Source organism: Centroberyx affinis, unplaced genomic scaffold (genome assembly GCF_046629955.1).
Source record: "Centroberyx affinis isolate AG114_WGS23_722 - 3 ecotype Tasmania unplaced genomic scaffold, CSIRO-AGI_Caff_v1 ptg005625l_1, whole genome shotgun sequence".
Taxonomy (NCBI): Eukaryota; Metazoa; Chordata; class Actinopteri; order Beryciformes; family Berycidae; genus Centroberyx; species Centroberyx affinis.
Window position 1 is genome coordinate 185,001 of NW_027282831.1, and position 18,137 is coordinate 203,137.

Here is an 18,137-nt window from a genome sequence, read left to right on the forward strand (position 1 = left end):
TATGACCCCCTTCCCACTTCACACTAACATGTGTCCAGACTGCAATCAGATGGAGCAAGAACACATAAAATCCAGGTGTAAACACACTCAAGAAACACTGACGATCCAATCATCCAAACCAAACGCAATGCATCTCCCATCCACTTATTGCAACTACAAAAGCAGAAATGACTCAAATCAAACAGGAGGCAGGTGCTTCAGATAATAACATACTTGTCAAAAAATGGATTGTCAGGATACTGGTGCATGGGGAACAAGCAAGATAATGTGTTTACTGTCAATTAAGAGGTGTAAACACTACAAGAGGAAGTGCCATGTGGTGACATTTGATTTCAGTGTGCATACTGGAAACATATTTTAATGTCTGGTATGAATGTAATCCAGCTAAATCACGTCTAGACACAAGCCAGACATGAAAGTGGGCCTGTGGGTGCTGATAGGAAGATGAGGGAGTTTGCTGTCCTGGACTGACGGAGCCTCTGTGTGTCTTCAGTTTCATACCTCTGTGAACTGCTGACATGGATTTAATACAGCGGCATTAAAGAGAGCTAAGGATTGGGTTTCAGGTGGATCAGTGGATTAAGGCACATACGGTACCAGGTATTCACCATATGCTGGTTCCTGACGTTTGTCACGTGTCACAGTCTAACATAGGACAAATACCACAAAAATAAGCTTTAGAAAACCTGAGGAGAAAACTGACTGGGCAAAATATTAGTGTTATATTGATATAATATCTCAGTCTCTCCCAGAACTGTATTCTTGTCAGGGTGGAAAAGCCTCTGAAACAGCATTTAGACCATCATGGGACACTAAAACTCTCCATTGAACCCTAGGATAATAATAATAATTATAATAATAACCTTATTAATGGATATTTGTGTGGAATCCCATCAAAATGTCAAAATCATTAGAATCAATTCAGGTTAAGGGCTTCCTAGACAACCAGTGTAGTATTGATCATCGATTCTACAATAAATATATAATCAAACAACCTGCATCTATCAGTCTAGCCCTGCTGTATGTTAATGAGTACAGTGTAATCTGCTGTAAACTGTGTCCTCAGTAACTTCACCTGCTGGCCAGCTGGACTCACCACAGGCAGTGGATTAGACTGATAACACTCACTACCACTTAACATGAATGGACTGTAAGCCCCGACCTCTGTGTGTGTGTGTGTGTGTGTGTGTGTGTGAGTGTATGTGTGTGTACGCATTCTCTCTTAGGTAAGAATTAAGTTAGCTAAGTGTCTATAGGTTCCAAAAGTAGTGTGTGTGTCTGTCTGTATGTGCGTTGTTTGATGCTGAGCGTGCCTATTATGAAGATGTACAGCTATAAGCAAATAAAGACAGTAGTACTAAAATGAACAGACAGGATATTGGTGTTCAAATCAACATTCTTCAATTGCCATTTGTTTATCAATTGGATTATCACCATTAATGGAATTGTCTGGATGCTGTCATAACAGCTCCAAATGGGACCCTATGTATTCATTATCCATTTAAAATCTACAGTAAAGATGGACTGATGAAGAAAAACAATATGTCGACCATATGGTCCCTGGCACCACTGGTTTACACACACATCCTGATCTGAACGTGTGTGTGTGTGTGTGTGTGTGTGTGTTAGTGTGTGTGTATTTGTGTCTGCATCATGTCCAATGTTGGGCTTGTTACTCAAAAAAGTAACACATCACTCAATACTCATTACTCATTTGAAATTGCAAATTGAATTTGCTTATTATCTGTTCCACCTCTAAAATTGGCAATGAATGACCTCTGCTACCAGCTAAAAAAAAAAAAATCAGAATAACTCCTCTCCTCCTTCCCTCTCCTGTGAATGATCAGAAAGCCTCAGTGGTAGTGGGATACTTCCACCCAGAGAAAGTCAGCTTTTCTACCATTTCTCATCAAAGTTAGCTTAGTGTGAGAGGATGACAACTAATTATGCGGAAAATGAATCAGTGGATAGAGGTGGGATGTAGTTTTTAGATTATTCAATTTGATTATTATTCAATCTGATATTTATAGGGCTGATAACAAAAGCAAGGACTATATTTTTCTGACTGAAGTAGTGATTCATTACACTACTCGCTACTGGGAAACGAAGAGAGAAGATAAGATGGGCTTTAAAAAAGGATTGAGGGCAAAAGAGTAAGTAAAAGGAGAGAGAGAGGGAGAGTTCCAAACCAACCCAAAAACCCATCTGTTTTCTGATGGAATGATGTGTTAGACATTGCAGAACATGATGTACGGCGCAGGATCTTGACGGCTTATAGCAGTGAAATCTTTTTATCGTGCCTCTCAACATCAAACAGTTTGTATCCATCTCAGTGTGTCTATCTATCTGTCTCGGTTTTCCTCTCTGCCTATCTCTCTTTCTCTATTCCTCCATCTTCTCTAGACCCTGGAAATCTCTCTAGGCTCTTTGTTTCCTTTAAAAGGCTTCTTATCGTCTTGTCTCATTATCATCTCTCTCTCTCTCGCTCTCTCTCTCTCTCTCTTTCTCTTTCAGTTTAATTCAATTCAATGGCTGCTTTATTGGCATGACACAGTGATTCCATATATTGCCAAAACAGAAAGCGACAAAATGAATCTAATTCACTACAGAGCCAATCAAATAAGAACAGATTAGCCATCCACAGTGTTATTCTTAATCCAGTATCTGCTCACTTTGCTTAATGTGCGACAACAATCAACACATTCTGCAGTAAAGTTGCAGTAAAACTGTTTGGAGACTGGGGAGATAGTTGAGCTCAGGGTATACTTCTCATTCTGTGTTTGAGTCATTCTGTCAAAGTACGTCACTATCTTCATATCTCATACAGTGTAGTTAGAACAGAGATTCTGTCTCAATTTTCTCCAGACAAAATGAACATAACCTGGCCTTCCTTGATTGCCAGGTTTGCCTGTTGGTTTGTTTCCAGATTTTTGTTTAGGATCTAGTTTGGTTTGTCCTGTCCTGTCCTGAAGCTCCGATATTTGTGGCCAGAGCTTCAGAACCTGAAGCTGGTAGAGGGACTGGTAGAGCTTCAGAACCAGCTGGTAGAGACTAATAGAGCTTCAGAACCAGCTGGAAGAGGGACGAATAGAGCTTCAGAGCTTGCTGGTAGAGGGACTGGTAGAGCTTCAGAACCAATTGGTAGATCAACTGGTAGAGCTTCAGAACCAATTGGTAGATCAACTGGTAGACCTTCAGAACCAATTGGTAGATCAACTGGTAGAGCTTCAGAACCAGCTGGTAGAGGGACTGGTAGAGCTTCAGAACCAGCTGGTAGAGGGACTGGTAGAGCCTCAGAGCCTGCTGGTAGAGGGACTGGTAGAGCTTCAGAACCAATTGGTAGATCAACTGGTAGAGCTTCAGAACCAACTGGTAGATCAACTGGTAGAGCTTCAGAACCAGCTGGTAGAGAGACTGGTAGAGCTTCAGAACCAGCTGGTAGAGGGACTAATAGAGCTTCAGAACCAGCTGGTAGAGAGACTGGTAGAGCCTCAGAACCAGCTGGTAGAGCTTCAGAACTAGCTGGTAGAGGGTCTGGTAGAGCTTCAGAACCAGCTGGTAGATCAACTGGTAGAGCTTCAGAACCAACTGGTCGAGGGACTGATAGAGCTTCAGAACCAGCTGGTAGAGGGACTAATAGAGCTTCAGAACCAGCTTGTAGAGGGACTGGTAGAGCTTCAGAACAATCTGGTAGACGGACTGGTAGAGCTTCAGAACCTGTTGGTAGATGGACTGGTAGAGCTTCAGAACCAGCTGGTAGAGAGGACTGTGATCTTTGACTGTTGGCATTGCAGGGCTTTGTAGTGATTGGCGTGTCACTGAATGAAGAATATTTGTAATATTTGATGGCTGTCTTTTGTATTTTGATAATACTGTAAGTGGATATTGATCAAGTTCTGACCTGCATACGTTATTGCCTGTGTTCATTTGGAGTCTTACATATTTATGTATATTTTTTGCACAGCTCTACATACAGGACTTCTAGTGGATGGTTTTCCAATTTTGAGAAGTCTTTGGACCCCACACTTCACTATGATACAATTCAGTTGGATGTATGACTGAGTTGAGTTTTGAGCTGGATCCTAATCAGAGTATCAATCAGATTTTTTTTTTGTTTGATAGTAAAAAAATCCTTTTTGTCTTTTCTTTTTATCTTTTCTTTCTTTTCTTCTCCTTTCCTTACTAAAATTGAAAAGTGTGTACAAGCTCTGTTGTGAACCCTGTTGGGAGGGAGAAAAAAGAACAAAGTCATCGACAAACATCAGACGACTGACCTCTGCGTCCTGCAGAGAAACACCTGGGGCTGTGGAGTTTTGAAATTTTAGGATGAATTCATTCATGTATAAATGAAACAGAGTTGGGCTCATACTGCATCCCTGCCCCACTCCACAGCACTATCTGAGGTGGCTACTTCTATTGCTTTTAAGTGTACATTTGTTTTAAATATACATTCTTTTAATGAAATCATATGTTTTACCACCTTTGCCACTCTTGTAGAAAAGAGTCTCAGTCAAAAGCTTCTTTGAAATCTACAGAGCATAAACAAAGGGGTGTTAATTAGGGCAACTAGATTAAAGATATGATCAGTGTGCATTGGGCATGAGTCCAATCTGATTGTTGTGGTCAATTAGGAATTTCACGAGTTTGGGAGGTGATAATACTGCAAAGCACTTTGGTAACACATATCCGTATTCGGGGGTCAAATTTGTCACCACTTTTGAATTGAGTTGTGTTGTATTCCGATTCTCAGGAAAATAACCTACGCTCAGGATTTGGTTGAATAATTTTAATTTTTCTGCACTGTCTCATAGCATTTAATTTAGGATGCTGGAATTCTAGAGGTGCGTGGTTGTCTTTGATTACTAGTCCCATTTGTTGTGGATGTCTTTGATTACTAGTCCCATTTGTTACAATGTTTGTATTTGTTCTGTGTCTGAGTCAGTAGCTAATGGTGTTGGTCCGAATAGTGTCTGAAAATCATTCAGTCCAAATTTCTCCATCATGCATTATCAACTCCTCATACTATGAAGGAATCACACCGAGAATGAATTTGCCCATGCCAGTGACCCATACCTGACACCAGAATATCATCTGGGAAAATAGGGCAAATCTACAGCAGCATTATTAGGGATGAGACGCTTTCCACTGTTGCAGCACCATTTCATGATAAGACGAATCCTTGCCTACAGTAGCTTTAACAGGTCCCCCAAAAATCCCCCAAAAACTCGGGACATCCCGACATTATCATAGTTATTTCTTGGTGACGGATGTAAATGTTCACTAGGAGTGTTATTAGACATAAAACTGGTTACATCAGGTTGTGTAACAGTCCGCACATTGAACTCACCACCGATTATTATGTTACCCTGCCCTTGGAAATTATGGATATCAGACTCAAGAGAAGCAAATACTCTATGTCATCAGAGAAGTGAGGGGATTCAGAGGGAGGGATGTAGCTTACATATAGAGATACTCTCTCTCTCTCTTTCTTTCTTTCTCTCTCTCTGCCTCTGTCTCTCTCTCTCTCTCTCTCACTCGCTTTCGCTCTCACGCTCTCTCTTTCACCCTCCCTCTCTCTCTCTCTCTCGGTAACCATAGTAACAGAGCAGGGTGTGCGACGGGGAACACAGATGCATGATGGGATGCCAGTGAGTGAGTCAGCGCTCTGCGTTGCTGCCATGATGACGTTGCGGCCGGGGCCGTCACTTCCTGCTCGGCGTTCCTTCCTCTTCCTGGCAATGAAGTCATCAGACAGACCGAAAGAGAGGGGGAGACATAGATGGACACAGAGGAAGAGAGAGAGAGAGAGGTGGAGAGACATAGATGAACACAGAGGAAGAGAGAGAGAGAGAGAGAGAGAGAGAGAGAGAGAGAGAGAGAGGTAGAGAGACATAGATGAACACACACCTCTGTCCTCATGTAGAAATTAAATAATAATAATGATAATAATGAGTTAAGTGCTTTACAAGATAAATAATGAAAATATAAGCAGGAAATAAAAACATGAGCAATCAAATAAGAAGAGGAAAGAATAAAATAAAAGGACAAATGTGAATAAATGAGACAGGAATAAAAGCAGAATACAGACTATATTTCAAGTAAAAACACACCTAAGTGCATGTTTTTAAAGTGTTTTAAAGGAGGATTCTGACACAAACTGATATAGGTATAGATATAGCATAGTTGACCGAAAGAGTGAATGTCTGAGGATGTCACAGGGCATTAAAAATTCAGAGATATAGCCAGGCACTAAATCCCAAAATATGCTGTAAAGGTGGTTTTTCAAAATCAATCCTAAATTTCACTAGCAGTCAGTGAAGTAAAGCTTAAATGGGGGCAATATGCTGTCTCTTCTTGGTCCCTCTAAGCTGATAGTTTGGTGACCTACATCTAATAATTCAGCACATTGACCAGTCATTTCTCCACTTTGTCTACAGAAATGTTGCCCCTATGTGTTTTTTACAGTGTCAAATGACATTAAAAGCAGGGACTTTTAGTGAAGTGATAATATCAAATAGGTACTAGGTACAAGGTTGCCATAATAGAGAAGAGAGACAGCTGTAGCAATGCAGTCAATACAGTCTAAGCAGATTTGGACATTTTGGTAGTAAATTATATTAAATGATATTTGACATATTTTAGGATTTAGTGAATTGACGCCCCTGGATCTGAGAACGTGTGGTGGGATCTATGACCAGGGAAGCCTTGCCTCTTCATGTGTATCTGTTCTATCCATCCTACTTCTATGAGCTTACACACTGCGGTAACAAGAGCAGATGTAATGGTTCAGCTGTCTGCCACCACCTCGGGCTAAACTCTGAACAAGAGTGTGTGTGTTTGCGTGCGTGTGTGTGTCGGATAACCCAATCATGTGTTGCTTGTTGCTCTGAAACTGATGCTCTGTCTTATCAACTCTACCCAGGACACCATCAACAACAACTCTTTAGGCAAGAAGGACAGTTGGAAGGAGTCCCACTCCTCCTCCCCACACATTACAGGTGAGCACATGTGTGTGTTTCTGAGATTCAGGGAAAAAAACAAGGCAGAATGTTAAGCTTAGTTCTAAGTCGGTATAGGCTACAATGAAAAGGTCTAGATTGATGCTGCATTCGTGTCATATTGGAAAGATGGTAAATATGAGCTTCCAATATTGAGCATTCAGATGGGAAATACTACAGGAAAATACTGTTCACATAAGTCATTTTATGATCACAACTCTTAGGACACAACTACTTACTGGATCTTTGGTTTACTATAAAACAGTGATTCTCAACCTTTTTCGTATCAAGGACCCCTAATTTAGTCCACATTAGGGCCACAGACCCCTATTTGATGAGATTTTGTCTGTCAGATTCAAATCTGAGAATATTTTTATTGTTAGATATGATTTTGTCCAGAATTCCATGACTATCTGTATTGTAGGTAGAGAGATAACAGAGAAACTATGATCAAAACAGTCATTTTTCTACATTCTCTAATCGTGTTAACTTCTTGTACATTAAATACTGGTGAAGTTTAACAATTCATCAATTTGCTGTGGACCCCCTGGAACCCCCTCAAGGACCCCTGGCGGTCCCCAGACCCCACGTTGAGAACCACTGCTATAAAACATGAATTGAAATCTAAATAGGTGTGAAAGTGTGAAAAACTGATCAGCAGCAAATAAAGTCTACAGAAAGCTTCAGTCAGGACGTCTTGACGGCTTCAAACAAGTCAGAACACATGAACACTTCTGAATCTTTGCTTTTCCCCATCAAGTCATTCCAACAGTTATTTCCCATATGACATGAACGCAGCATTATACAGACAAGCTCTCTGGCTGCTGCCAATGAGCTGAAATCTTGGCGTCATTTAAGATTCACTTTGTCTCACTTGTTTGGATTCAGTGTAGAAGTAGATGAGGTGCGCTTCAAAGGCCAAAAATGCCACTCTTGCATCATAGCAAGATGATGACATTGATAGACATAGAGTTGTTGCTTTTTTCCCACTTTTAAAACTCATGTGGACTTCATTTCAGCACACATTAAACTTTCAACAAACAGCAACATGGGAAGAAATAATAAAAAGTCTTAAAGTTAATAGGGTATTTTTTTGTTTTCCTAAATGGTTAACGAACAATACTGGCCGCTCTGAGGAGCCATAGTCACCTGTAGTTTTGGACACTTAAGTGGAAATGTTCTGCCAAAGGGAAAAAGCCCTTTAAATCTCTTTATCATGTGTGGATTTTCCCTTTAAGACTCATGTAACTCAACTCCCATCCAGAATCAATTGCTTACTGTACTTTCATAATCCTTCTGTTACCACTGGTTGCCTAATAAATAATCTGCTGCTGCTGCCTTTGTGTGTGTGTGTGTGTGTGTGTGTTAAGGGGATCTAACCCCACCAGACACCCAGCCGAAAGCCGAGGACAAGGTCCGGAACAACTCCCGACGCCCCGCCCCCAAACCCCCCACCGCCAATGGAGCGGTGGACAGCAGAACCAAACCCCACACTCAGGCCGCCGCCGCCGCCGGGGACACGCACTCTCGCTCTCGGGAAAGACAGCCGAACGGCGCCGCGCACACACACTCCGCCGGCGGGCCGAGGAACCAGCGCAGAGGAGGAGGAGGCGGCGGAGGAGGAAGAGGTAGAGGAAGCGGAGGAGGAGGGAGAGGAGCAGCGACCATGAGAGAGAGAAACCTGGGGGAGATCAGAGGGAGGGACGGAGGGATGGGGGCGAAGGAGGACAGGAGAGGGGGGCGGCTGTGCGAGGAGTCCAAGGGGAAGGAGAGGGAGAGGAACGGGCACCAGAAGGCGGCCAGGGAGGCGAACGGACCGAGGGCGCGGGGGGGCGAGGGGAGAGGGAAAGCGGGTCCCAGAGGGGGCAGCAGAGGAGGAGGGGGAGTCAAGGCCAACAACCTCCCTCCCGCCCAGGAGATTTACCTGACTGCCATGGTGGTCCCGCGCACGCCTGTAGCGCCCCGGAACCAGGACAGGACCCAAGACCCAGGTAAATAAATCTGTCAGTTAGTTAGAAAAGAGATTTCCCTTTGACCCTTTAACCCTTTAGGACCAGGGCTTCAGCCCCCATGTTGGCAAGCCTCCACCCTGCTGAAGTGTCCTTGAGCAAGACACTGAATCCCTACCAGCTGCAGTAGTGCTGCTCTGTAGCTGACTCTGACCTCTGACCTCCCTGTGGAAGAGGGGCAAGAGAAAAGAGGATTTCCCTGTAGGATCAATAAAGCATCACAATAATATTATCGATACTACAATAACAGATAACCCTATATATGAAGCCAATATTGGCCTCTTTATAAATATCATCCAGTCAGTGTGGTCCACCTCTGATATGATGGATATGATGCAGTTTGATTGATTGATTTTTTTTTTAGTAGTACATAGCAGAATGCAAATGTGAGAAATGAAGTGTAAAATAGAATAAAAATAAAATAGTAAAATAAAATGAATCAAATTAAATAACAGACACATATCATAACAAGCAGAAATATATAAACAAACAAGCAAACAAATACATAACAAAAATGTTATTTGTGAGGAAAGCATGTGTTATGGAAATAACATGGTAAAAAAGTAAAGACCAAACATTAATTATTATTATTATAATTAATTATTATACTTATTGTAGAATTGATCAATACTACACTGGGTGTCTATGGGAAGACCTCAAGCTGAATTGATTCTAATGCGACATCATGGTCTCATGGCTCCACTCTGACAAGAATATAATTCAAGCGGAAACACTGAATGCTTGTAATTGTTTTGGATTTTTCTAATGAAAATGGTCAAATTTAGAGACGTTGAATATCAGCACAAAATATCAGCTGTCAGTCGCTTCAATCCTAAAAAATATTGGTGTCGGTATCAGTCTTCAGAAATCCATATCTGCTGAAGTCTAAGTACAACCGCAGTCTTCTGCTGCTGGCAGCTGAGCAGCTCTGCTGGAGCGGTTGGCGGGGATAAGTGCATTGCTCAAGGGCAAAGTGATGGACATTGTTGAGAGAGAGTAGCGTGACTCGTGATTCTCCCAGCCAGTTGAGGAATGTGAACAGAGTGGCTTTTAAAGTACTTTGTATCCTACAGTATATGTCATGCACATAGTCTTTATCTGGTCATTCTAATGCTTTGTTATGGTGTAAAATGTGTATGATTAGTGGTATATCGAAATTTTGTTATGCCTGTGCCATTATATCACCATAGTAAAAGCCGGGACCTTTAACATATAACTTAATATGCATATATAGCATGACATATATATGATGTAATCGTAAACCCTGGAATTTATGTCTGCTATCATTTCACACCTACATAATGTAAATACATATATATTTTTTTTTTACTTTCATTCATATATTCTTGTTTAATATGTTATAAATTTTAATTTTGGGTTGTTTATTGCTTAATACCACCCATTTGAGCTTACTCTTAATTAAATCCTATATTTCTTTACTCAATTTCCCCACATGGATCATAAAAGTTTCATCTCATTAATCTAATGAATATCAGCTAGCTAGTTGGCTGATAAGAAGTGTAATTATTTTGCTGTTATTAATTTATTTGAAGTGTTTCTCTCTATCCACCTTGACACTTTATTCTCCAACTGATTTCCAGTGTCCCTCTCTGTATCACTGCCCCCCCCCCCTCCCCTCTTTGCTTTGTGTTCCTATAGGCCAAAACCATGACAGGACCCAGGACTGCCCCCCTGTCCTGTCCCGCTCCAGCAGCGAGGGGGGGTCCAACAGAATGTCCCTCAGCTCAGACACCGAGGGCCCCCCGCCCGGGCCCCTCCATCCCACCCTGCCTGACCGAACCAACCCCGTCATCAGCGAGGAAGAGGGGGAGGGGGATCCGACCCCCTCTGTGAACAGCGCTCCGACCCGCTGCTTTGGAGTTAATGAGAAAAGAGAGAAGGACTGTACCAAGTCAGGGGGCCGAGAGGTGGGCAGTAAAGCCGAGGTGGACGCTTCCAACTCTGCCCCTGCCAAGGGAGGTTCTGTGGCCGGTCGGACCGGACCAAACCGTGAAGCTACGGCGGGGTTGAATTACGACTCTGTGAAATACACTCTGGTGGTGGATGAGCATGCTCAGCTGGAGCTGGTCAGCCTCAAGGACTGTTTCCACAGCTACAGCGAGCGCAACGACGACAGCGATGCAGAGACCGTCTACCAGTCAGCCAATGAGGAGGAAGACCCAGAGTACGAGCAGGAGAGGCAGAGGAAAGAAGAGGAGAGGCAAGGTAATGAGGATGATGCGTTCTTGACATGGATGGATACGTTTTTGTCAGCAAATCTGTGCAGCTGGTTGGGGAAAACACATTTGAATTTAATCTGTATTTAACCAGGCAGCCACACTTGAGTTTTTTTATTCAAGAGAGAGCAGGCCAAAAAACAGTATAACAGCATACAACAACAAAGAAAAATCCAATCAAAATCACATAAAAGAGAGAGAAAAGAAAAAGACAGTAGCCCAGTATCAAAACCAGCAGGCTCATGGGCCAAATCTATTTAAATCTTGACTAAACAAAGCATAGACAGCTCCTTACTGAATCTGCCACAGTTATCAGGTTAAACTCATCATTTTGCAGCGAGTCCCCTGCAGGAGGAGCAGCTAGAGTACATGAAAGCACTTTTGCCTAATTCAGTTTGGACCTTAGCTATAGATAGCAAAAATAATTCCTGTGTCTGCAGACAGTATTTTCCACCAAGTTTTCTAGAGCAATAAGAACACAAATAACGAGGCAGAGCCAGAATGGCTTTGTAGATAAAAATGTCCACATGAGTGGGCACTGATTTAAAATTTTCATAATGAATAGCCAAAAGAATAAAGGCTTTTTAACCTATTTTGAAGTGCCTTGGATCTCTTTTTCCTCATGACTAGAAGAGACATAGAAGAGGAAGGTTTTCCTGAACCAATTAATTCTAGTAGTAATTTTATGAATGGACAGGGCAGGCCAATCAACCTGAGTATACAAGATGAGAGCTTTATAGTGAGTAATACAACTCAATGCTCCATGATGTACGTCAAACGTCAGCAGCATACAGATTTGGAAGATCCATGTAAATATGAAATGTTGCCATGGTTACCATGGCACAAAATGGCACAGACCAGTCTCTTCTAGCGACAAAAGAGAAACATGACTTTTTCCTGAAATACAACTCTAATAACCTCATCTTCAGTTTATTTATAGTATAAGCTGCTAAATGTGTGGCTGCAAGGAAAGGCATCTTTATAGCTGATTTCTCAATGGCTATCCTACATTCTCATACCATGTCCCATATCAGGTGTAAGTTTGGGGGAGACGGGGAAGTGGAAATGAGTAAATATGACTCCAATATATAGCTGTTTGTTATTATTCATTATTTCTGTCAAATCATTCTGTATGCCTTGACTTAAGAGAAGATATATTTTCAACTAATTATTGTACAGAGTTTTAAAAAAAATATATAGTGGTGATATTTACAATGAAAGCAACCAGTCAATAATTGAAGATGTTTGGGAGTTATGAGAATGATAAACTGAATCTAAGCAGAGATATTGGTCTGTTTGTTGGAGCTCAAAAAGCAAAAACTTTGGTGATGTTTTGGAGATGGTGGGAGATTAGAACCTGCCATTGTTGGAGCACGGGTTGGTACATATGTTTTTTTGTCAGTCTACTATGTAGGATACAACTAGACAAAGTTAAGGACTTTAAAATCAGAACACTGTTTTATGTCTAAATTCTAAGGTCCAACTGCCCGGTGCATCGCAATGATGAAATATGCTATTTATACAACAACAACATATAACTGGCTCTTTAACGTGTTTTAATCATTTTAATACAATGGAGTTCTATGGCTGCTGGGACATGGCTTTATTGGGCATCGGCTATATGGACAGGACTTGTTAGCAAAACAAAATGATTGCTGATTTTGTCTTTTTCATAGGATTTGTTGACGTTAAGAAATGCATTAAAAACACCAGGCATAGGGGCGCCCCGGTGGCTCACAGAGTAGAGCGTGTACCATAAGGCTCAGTCCTTCCCACAGCGACCCGGGTTCAAATCCGGCTTGTGGTCCTTTGCTGCATGTCCTTTCCTCGCTCTCTCTCCCATACCTTCCTGTCTCTCTCTCACTATATCTGTCAAATAAAGCATAAAAAAATAAATCTTAAAAAAAACCCCACCAGCCATATCCTTTAACTATTTAACCATCATGTTCAGATTAGTAAAATTAGATTTGATTGTTTTTGATCCTAGAATCAATATCTCTCATATTGGCATAAAGTCATCAAAAATTGAGACAGGCCTTGAAGAATCAAGTCCAAGGGGTCTTACCAGGTTTTGCTGATATGTAGAGCTGTGTGTCATCTGCATAACAGTGGATACTGATATTATGCTTGTGTATCATGTCACAAAGGGGGAGCGCAGAAAGAGAAAAGAGTAGTGGGCCCGATAACAAACCCTGTGGAACACCATTTACCAGATAATGGTCAGTTATCTTATATATGTTCATAAGAATATGCATGGGAAGCATGGAATAAGGCAAAATAAGTTGAAATCAAATTGTTTGTTCGCATTGGTCCTAGTGTCTTTCTCCTACCTGTCTGACCCTTCCTTGTTTTCTGCTCCAAGAGAGGAGGAAAGAGGAGGAGAAGAGAAGAAAGGAGCAGGATGAGGTGAAGAGGAGGAGAGAGGAGGTGGTGAACATCAGCAAGCAGTCCAAGGTGACGTCAACCACGACCTCGGAGGAAGAGGAGTCTAACGGAGGAAGGGCCGGAGCTCCCAGAACCAGGAAGTTCCTCAACCTGTTTGTCAATGGCAGCAGCAATTACAACTCCACTGGTTAGTTTCGTGTTTTAATGCTTAGGGAAACTCGATCAGTTCAATCACTAAATACATTTATGTACAGTCACTGGATAAAGTATTGGGTAGCAAATTATAGATTCAGGGACTTTGCCATAGCTTAGGGTTTAGTGAATTGACTCTGTGGCTTCTTATCAAAGGATGAAAATGAGACAAAAGCACAGACTATTGATTGTGACTATAACATCCATCCTGTATCGTTCAGGCGCTGGGTCGTTCGGTATGTTCTCCTGTGTTCTGGATGGAGTGGAGAGACAGCAGAGCCACAGAGCTGTCTACAGGTTAATACACATCAAGTCGCACACAACCATTGTCTCTATATCCAAATAACTGCATTATCTTGAAGCTGTTCTTTGTGTACGTTCTTTTTAGGTTTGTCCCTCGCCATGCCGATGAGCTGTACCTGGAGACGGACGACCCGGTGTTAATGCTGGCCCAGTCCGAGGACCTGTGGTGCCAGGGTTACAACATGAGGACAGGATCTACTGGCATCTTCCCTGCCTACTACGCTGTCAGGGTGGACAAAGACACCAGCAAAGGTATGTCTCAAATTCCAATGCAAAGAGAGGACATCACCATCCTCAACGACATTCTTGAATCTTGAATCGTACTTTGGCTGGCAAACCTAAGATGTTTCTCTGTTCTCATCTCTCCTCTCAGTCCAGAAAGATGGTTGGATAGAGCAGTTCTTGGTGCGATTCCTGGGTTCAGTTCAGGTTCCCTTCCACAAAGGCAATGATGTGCTGTGTGCTGCGATGCAGAAGGTACACAACCACCAATCTCGGAACCCATCGTCTATCGGTCTGACGACGATTAGACTCTGGGGACAACGGCCAATATTTCGGGGGTTTCCGGTGTAGCCAGCGGACATCCGGGCCAAGACTTCCTCTTCCGTGCGCCGGTCATTGTTTACAGTCCGATTAGCAACTTGAGACGTGACGAGTCAAATTTTTCTCCACACAACACACAAACATTGATACTTTTTGTAGGTGTTTTAGGTCCAGACAACATTTCAGCTAATCTCTATAAACAGATATCTGCATATGAGACGTTGTCTCTCAACTCCATTCTTGCGTCTCAAGTTACTAATCGGACTGTAAACAATGACCGGCGCACGGAAGAGGAAGTCTTGGCCTGGATGTCTGCTGGCTACACCGGAAACCCCGAAATATTGGCCGTCGCCCCCAGAGTCTAATCGTCGTCAGACCGATAGACGAGATTGCACAACCACAGACATTGAACAACACAATGAAAGCCAGAACCGCTGATTAAGAGACTTTAGTCACTGAAATTCCAGCCAACAATTCTTATGTGAAGAAAAGAGGGTCACATTATGACAAAACTCTATCTGTGGCTGGTAGATATTTGGTTTACCATTTGCACAGCTTGACTGGCTTCAGTTTGTCAGAGCAAAGGATTCAAACATACTGAACACAGGAACACATGCTAGCAAGAACTGTAGCTTACTCTCAGTGGCTCTCTGGTGTCAAACCCAAATGTCCTCTGATGATAGCCAGCCACACTACTGACCAAGGTAATTTCACTAGCTCTTAAATGAGTTGAAGGGTAGTATTTCTACCAGAGGAGTGAGTATCTGACTCAAATCCAGTGTGTTATGTAACGTGAGAGCTAGAGCTGTACCTGTCCCAGCTGTAATCGCCATGTTTCCTCTAAAGCCCCTACTGTGTCCAAATCCTTATTAAGAACATTTGGTGCGTAGAGCCGGCTGCCTTAGGTTTAGGCTTATTTTGTTCAAAGGACACTTCCTATTGGTCTTTTGTATTTTCCATTTTATTTTTCAGCAGGGTCACCCGACATTGTAAGATAAGATAAGATGAAACTTTATTGATCCCTGCGGGGAAATTAGGTTACTGCAGCATCAAACGTAGGATAGGATTCAGCAGGGAAAAACAACAGAAATATAAACACGTTAAGTACACTGTGTTGGTTGGAAATATGAGCGGGCAGGTCAATTGATTGATTGATTGATATGTTTATAGGTAGCATGTAACAGGCGGTTGGCGATGCAGCCTCCTTCAGCCTGTGTGCTGGAGGTCAGTGTGAAGGGTCTAAAGATCAGCGTCCAGGACCAGTGTCACTCTGCTGTCAGGGTAGGTACTCTATCTATCTATCTATCTATCTATCTATCTATCTCATCTCTTCCCTATCCCCTATCTTGCCTCCTATTCCTCTCTCTCCTCCTTCTCTCCTCCCCCTCTGTGTCCTGGATGTCAGTCTGAAGGGACTGAAGACCAGCGTGTTTCCCCCTAGAATTTGATTCTCATCAGGGTGGAAAAGTCTCTGAAGCAGCGATTAGACCATCATGGGACACTAAAGCTCAGGGCCACACCTTGCCAAACCCAGCTGATGCCCATGGATTCCTGCAGTAGAAGATCATGGTGCGGAAAATAAGGAGAGCCTTGTAGTTGGGTTAACAACGCTCTCCAGTGGCGATCAGGAGTAACTGCAACTGGACCAGTGGTCAGTCAGTGACAAAACCAATATGCTGTATAATGACCAGCACCCCCTCCTTTCTGCCACCTTGCTACCTTCTCCTCCTTCTTTCACATCTTTCCTTCTCCCTATTCCCTCTTTTTTCTCTCCTCCTCCTCCTCCTCCTCCTCCTCTCTTGTCACATTTATTGGACCCTTTATAAAAGACATAATGGTGATTCTGGCTCCTCTGCAAGTATGGATAAATACCAGAAGGATTTGTGAAGGTTTAGCCCTACTTAAGCTGTTTCACACACATCTAGACAAGCTCATGTTGTATGTTTTTTTTTCTCAGAGGTGTTCCCACCCACCAAGAACTAGAAAATGGAGGTAGGATGGCAAATTTTGGGCTTGAATGATTCAAATAACTCTCTCTCTCTCTCCCTCTCTCTCTCTCTCTCTCTCTCTCTCTCTCAGGGGGACCAGTGTTTCCATTTCTTCCAGTTGAAGAACATCTCATTCTGTGGCTGTCATCCAAAACACAGCAAGTGAGTTAAACCGCTTTGATACAGTTAATCCCTTCCTACACTTGCATGGAAAAAAATGTAACAATATTTTTAAATATTCTGTATTATGAAGAACCACAGTTTTTCAGAGCACAAGATGGCTAACTGGCAAACTTGAATGACAAAGAAGGAACTCTGGTCAAAATATAAATGGCTTCTTTTTTTACTGAGTCATAACCAGGATATCTAACTGCCTAGATCGCTTTAGGCTAGTATGGCTAGTTTGAATGTATGGTTCTTTGGCTCCGCCCACTGAGGTTTAACTCAACCAATCAGATTATTTCTGCCTCCAGAGCAGCTCTGCCTCCCAGAAATGTTTGTAGAACTAAAACTCTAATCTCCAAGTTGCCTGAGTACAGCTTGTTTCTGATGCTGATGATTGCACTGCAGGTACTTTGGTTTCATCACCAAACACCCTGACCAGCAGCGCTTTGCCTGCCATGTGATGATGTCAGAGACGACATCACTTCCTCTGGCCGAGTCTGTAGGGTGAGACCCCCTTCCTCCTCTTCTTCCTCTGCCTCCTTTCTCCTTCTCTGCCTAAGAGTGTCTATTCTATTCTATTCTATAAATATACCTGTACTTTAAATGTATCTGTTGTAAAAGTAGCAATAATTACGCAACAATTTTCTGCTCTAACGTATCGGCACTGACACGACAGCTTATAAAAATGGTAAAATGGTTTGTTTTTTAATAAGCTTTTTCCTCATCATGCAGCATATTTGGACATGGATTAATTTGAAATGGAAATCATCAGCAATAATAAAAATAATAATAAAAAAATAAAAAATAAATAATAATTGGCAGAGAAACTCAGAGAATTGAGAAATAAAAAATGGGAAATAACATGGTACACACTGCTAAATTCCCATACAAACCTCTTATATATTTTTTTTTAGATTATTGATAAACCAAATCTAAATATCAATTTTGTATTTTTTGTTAGCCGGTGGTGATGTTAGTCGTGGATATTTCAATATTTTCTGTCTCTGCTGTTATGTAAACGGTAATAGAGAATGGAAGATAATAATAGAAATATAATAGACTCCTCTTGTGTCCCATAGGAGGGCCTTCCAGCAGTATTATAAGGAACATGTCGGCTACTCCTGTCCCACTGAAGACATCTTTATTGAATAAGACCTCTCGTCCATCCAGACTGTACTGAATACTCACTATGTGCATGTAAGCCTGGTCTTACACCGCAATCTGGACTTCTGCTATATCCTCTTCAAACTACTTGCATGGTGGATTTCTTTCGTTGGCAGCATCCAAGTTTTTTTGGTTTTTTTTTGGTCATGTCAC

General features: G+C 42.1%; 1 protein-coding gene across 1 annotated transcript in view; it reads left to right on the forward strand.

Moving 5' to 3' along the window:
- The window catches only part of LOC139667558 (C-Jun-amino-terminal kinase-interacting protein 1-like), a 19,908-nt gene extending 1,936 nt beyond the window's left edge, over positions 1–17,972 (forward strand). The window contains exons 2-13 of the mRNA XM_071547044.1: positions 6,923–6,998; positions 8,369–8,986; positions 10,655–11,249; positions 13,398–13,417; positions 13,607–13,816; positions 14,043–14,118; positions 14,210–14,376; positions 14,498–14,601; positions 15,838–15,948; positions 16,747–16,817; positions 17,226–17,324; positions 17,900–17,972. Coding sequence (XP_071403145.1) covers positions 6,923–6,998; positions 8,369–8,986; positions 10,655–11,249; positions 13,398–13,417; positions 13,607–13,816; positions 14,043–14,118; positions 14,210–14,376; positions 14,498–14,601; positions 15,838–15,948; positions 16,747–16,817; positions 17,226–17,324; positions 17,900–17,972 — 2,220 coding nt within the window. The remainder of the gene's footprint in view (positions 1–6,922; positions 6,999–8,368; positions 8,987–10,654; positions 11,250–13,397; positions 13,418–13,606; positions 13,817–14,042; positions 14,119–14,209; positions 14,377–14,497; positions 14,602–15,837; positions 15,949–16,746; positions 16,818–17,225; positions 17,325–17,899) is intronic.
- Positions 17,973–18,137: the final 165 nt, after the last annotated feature.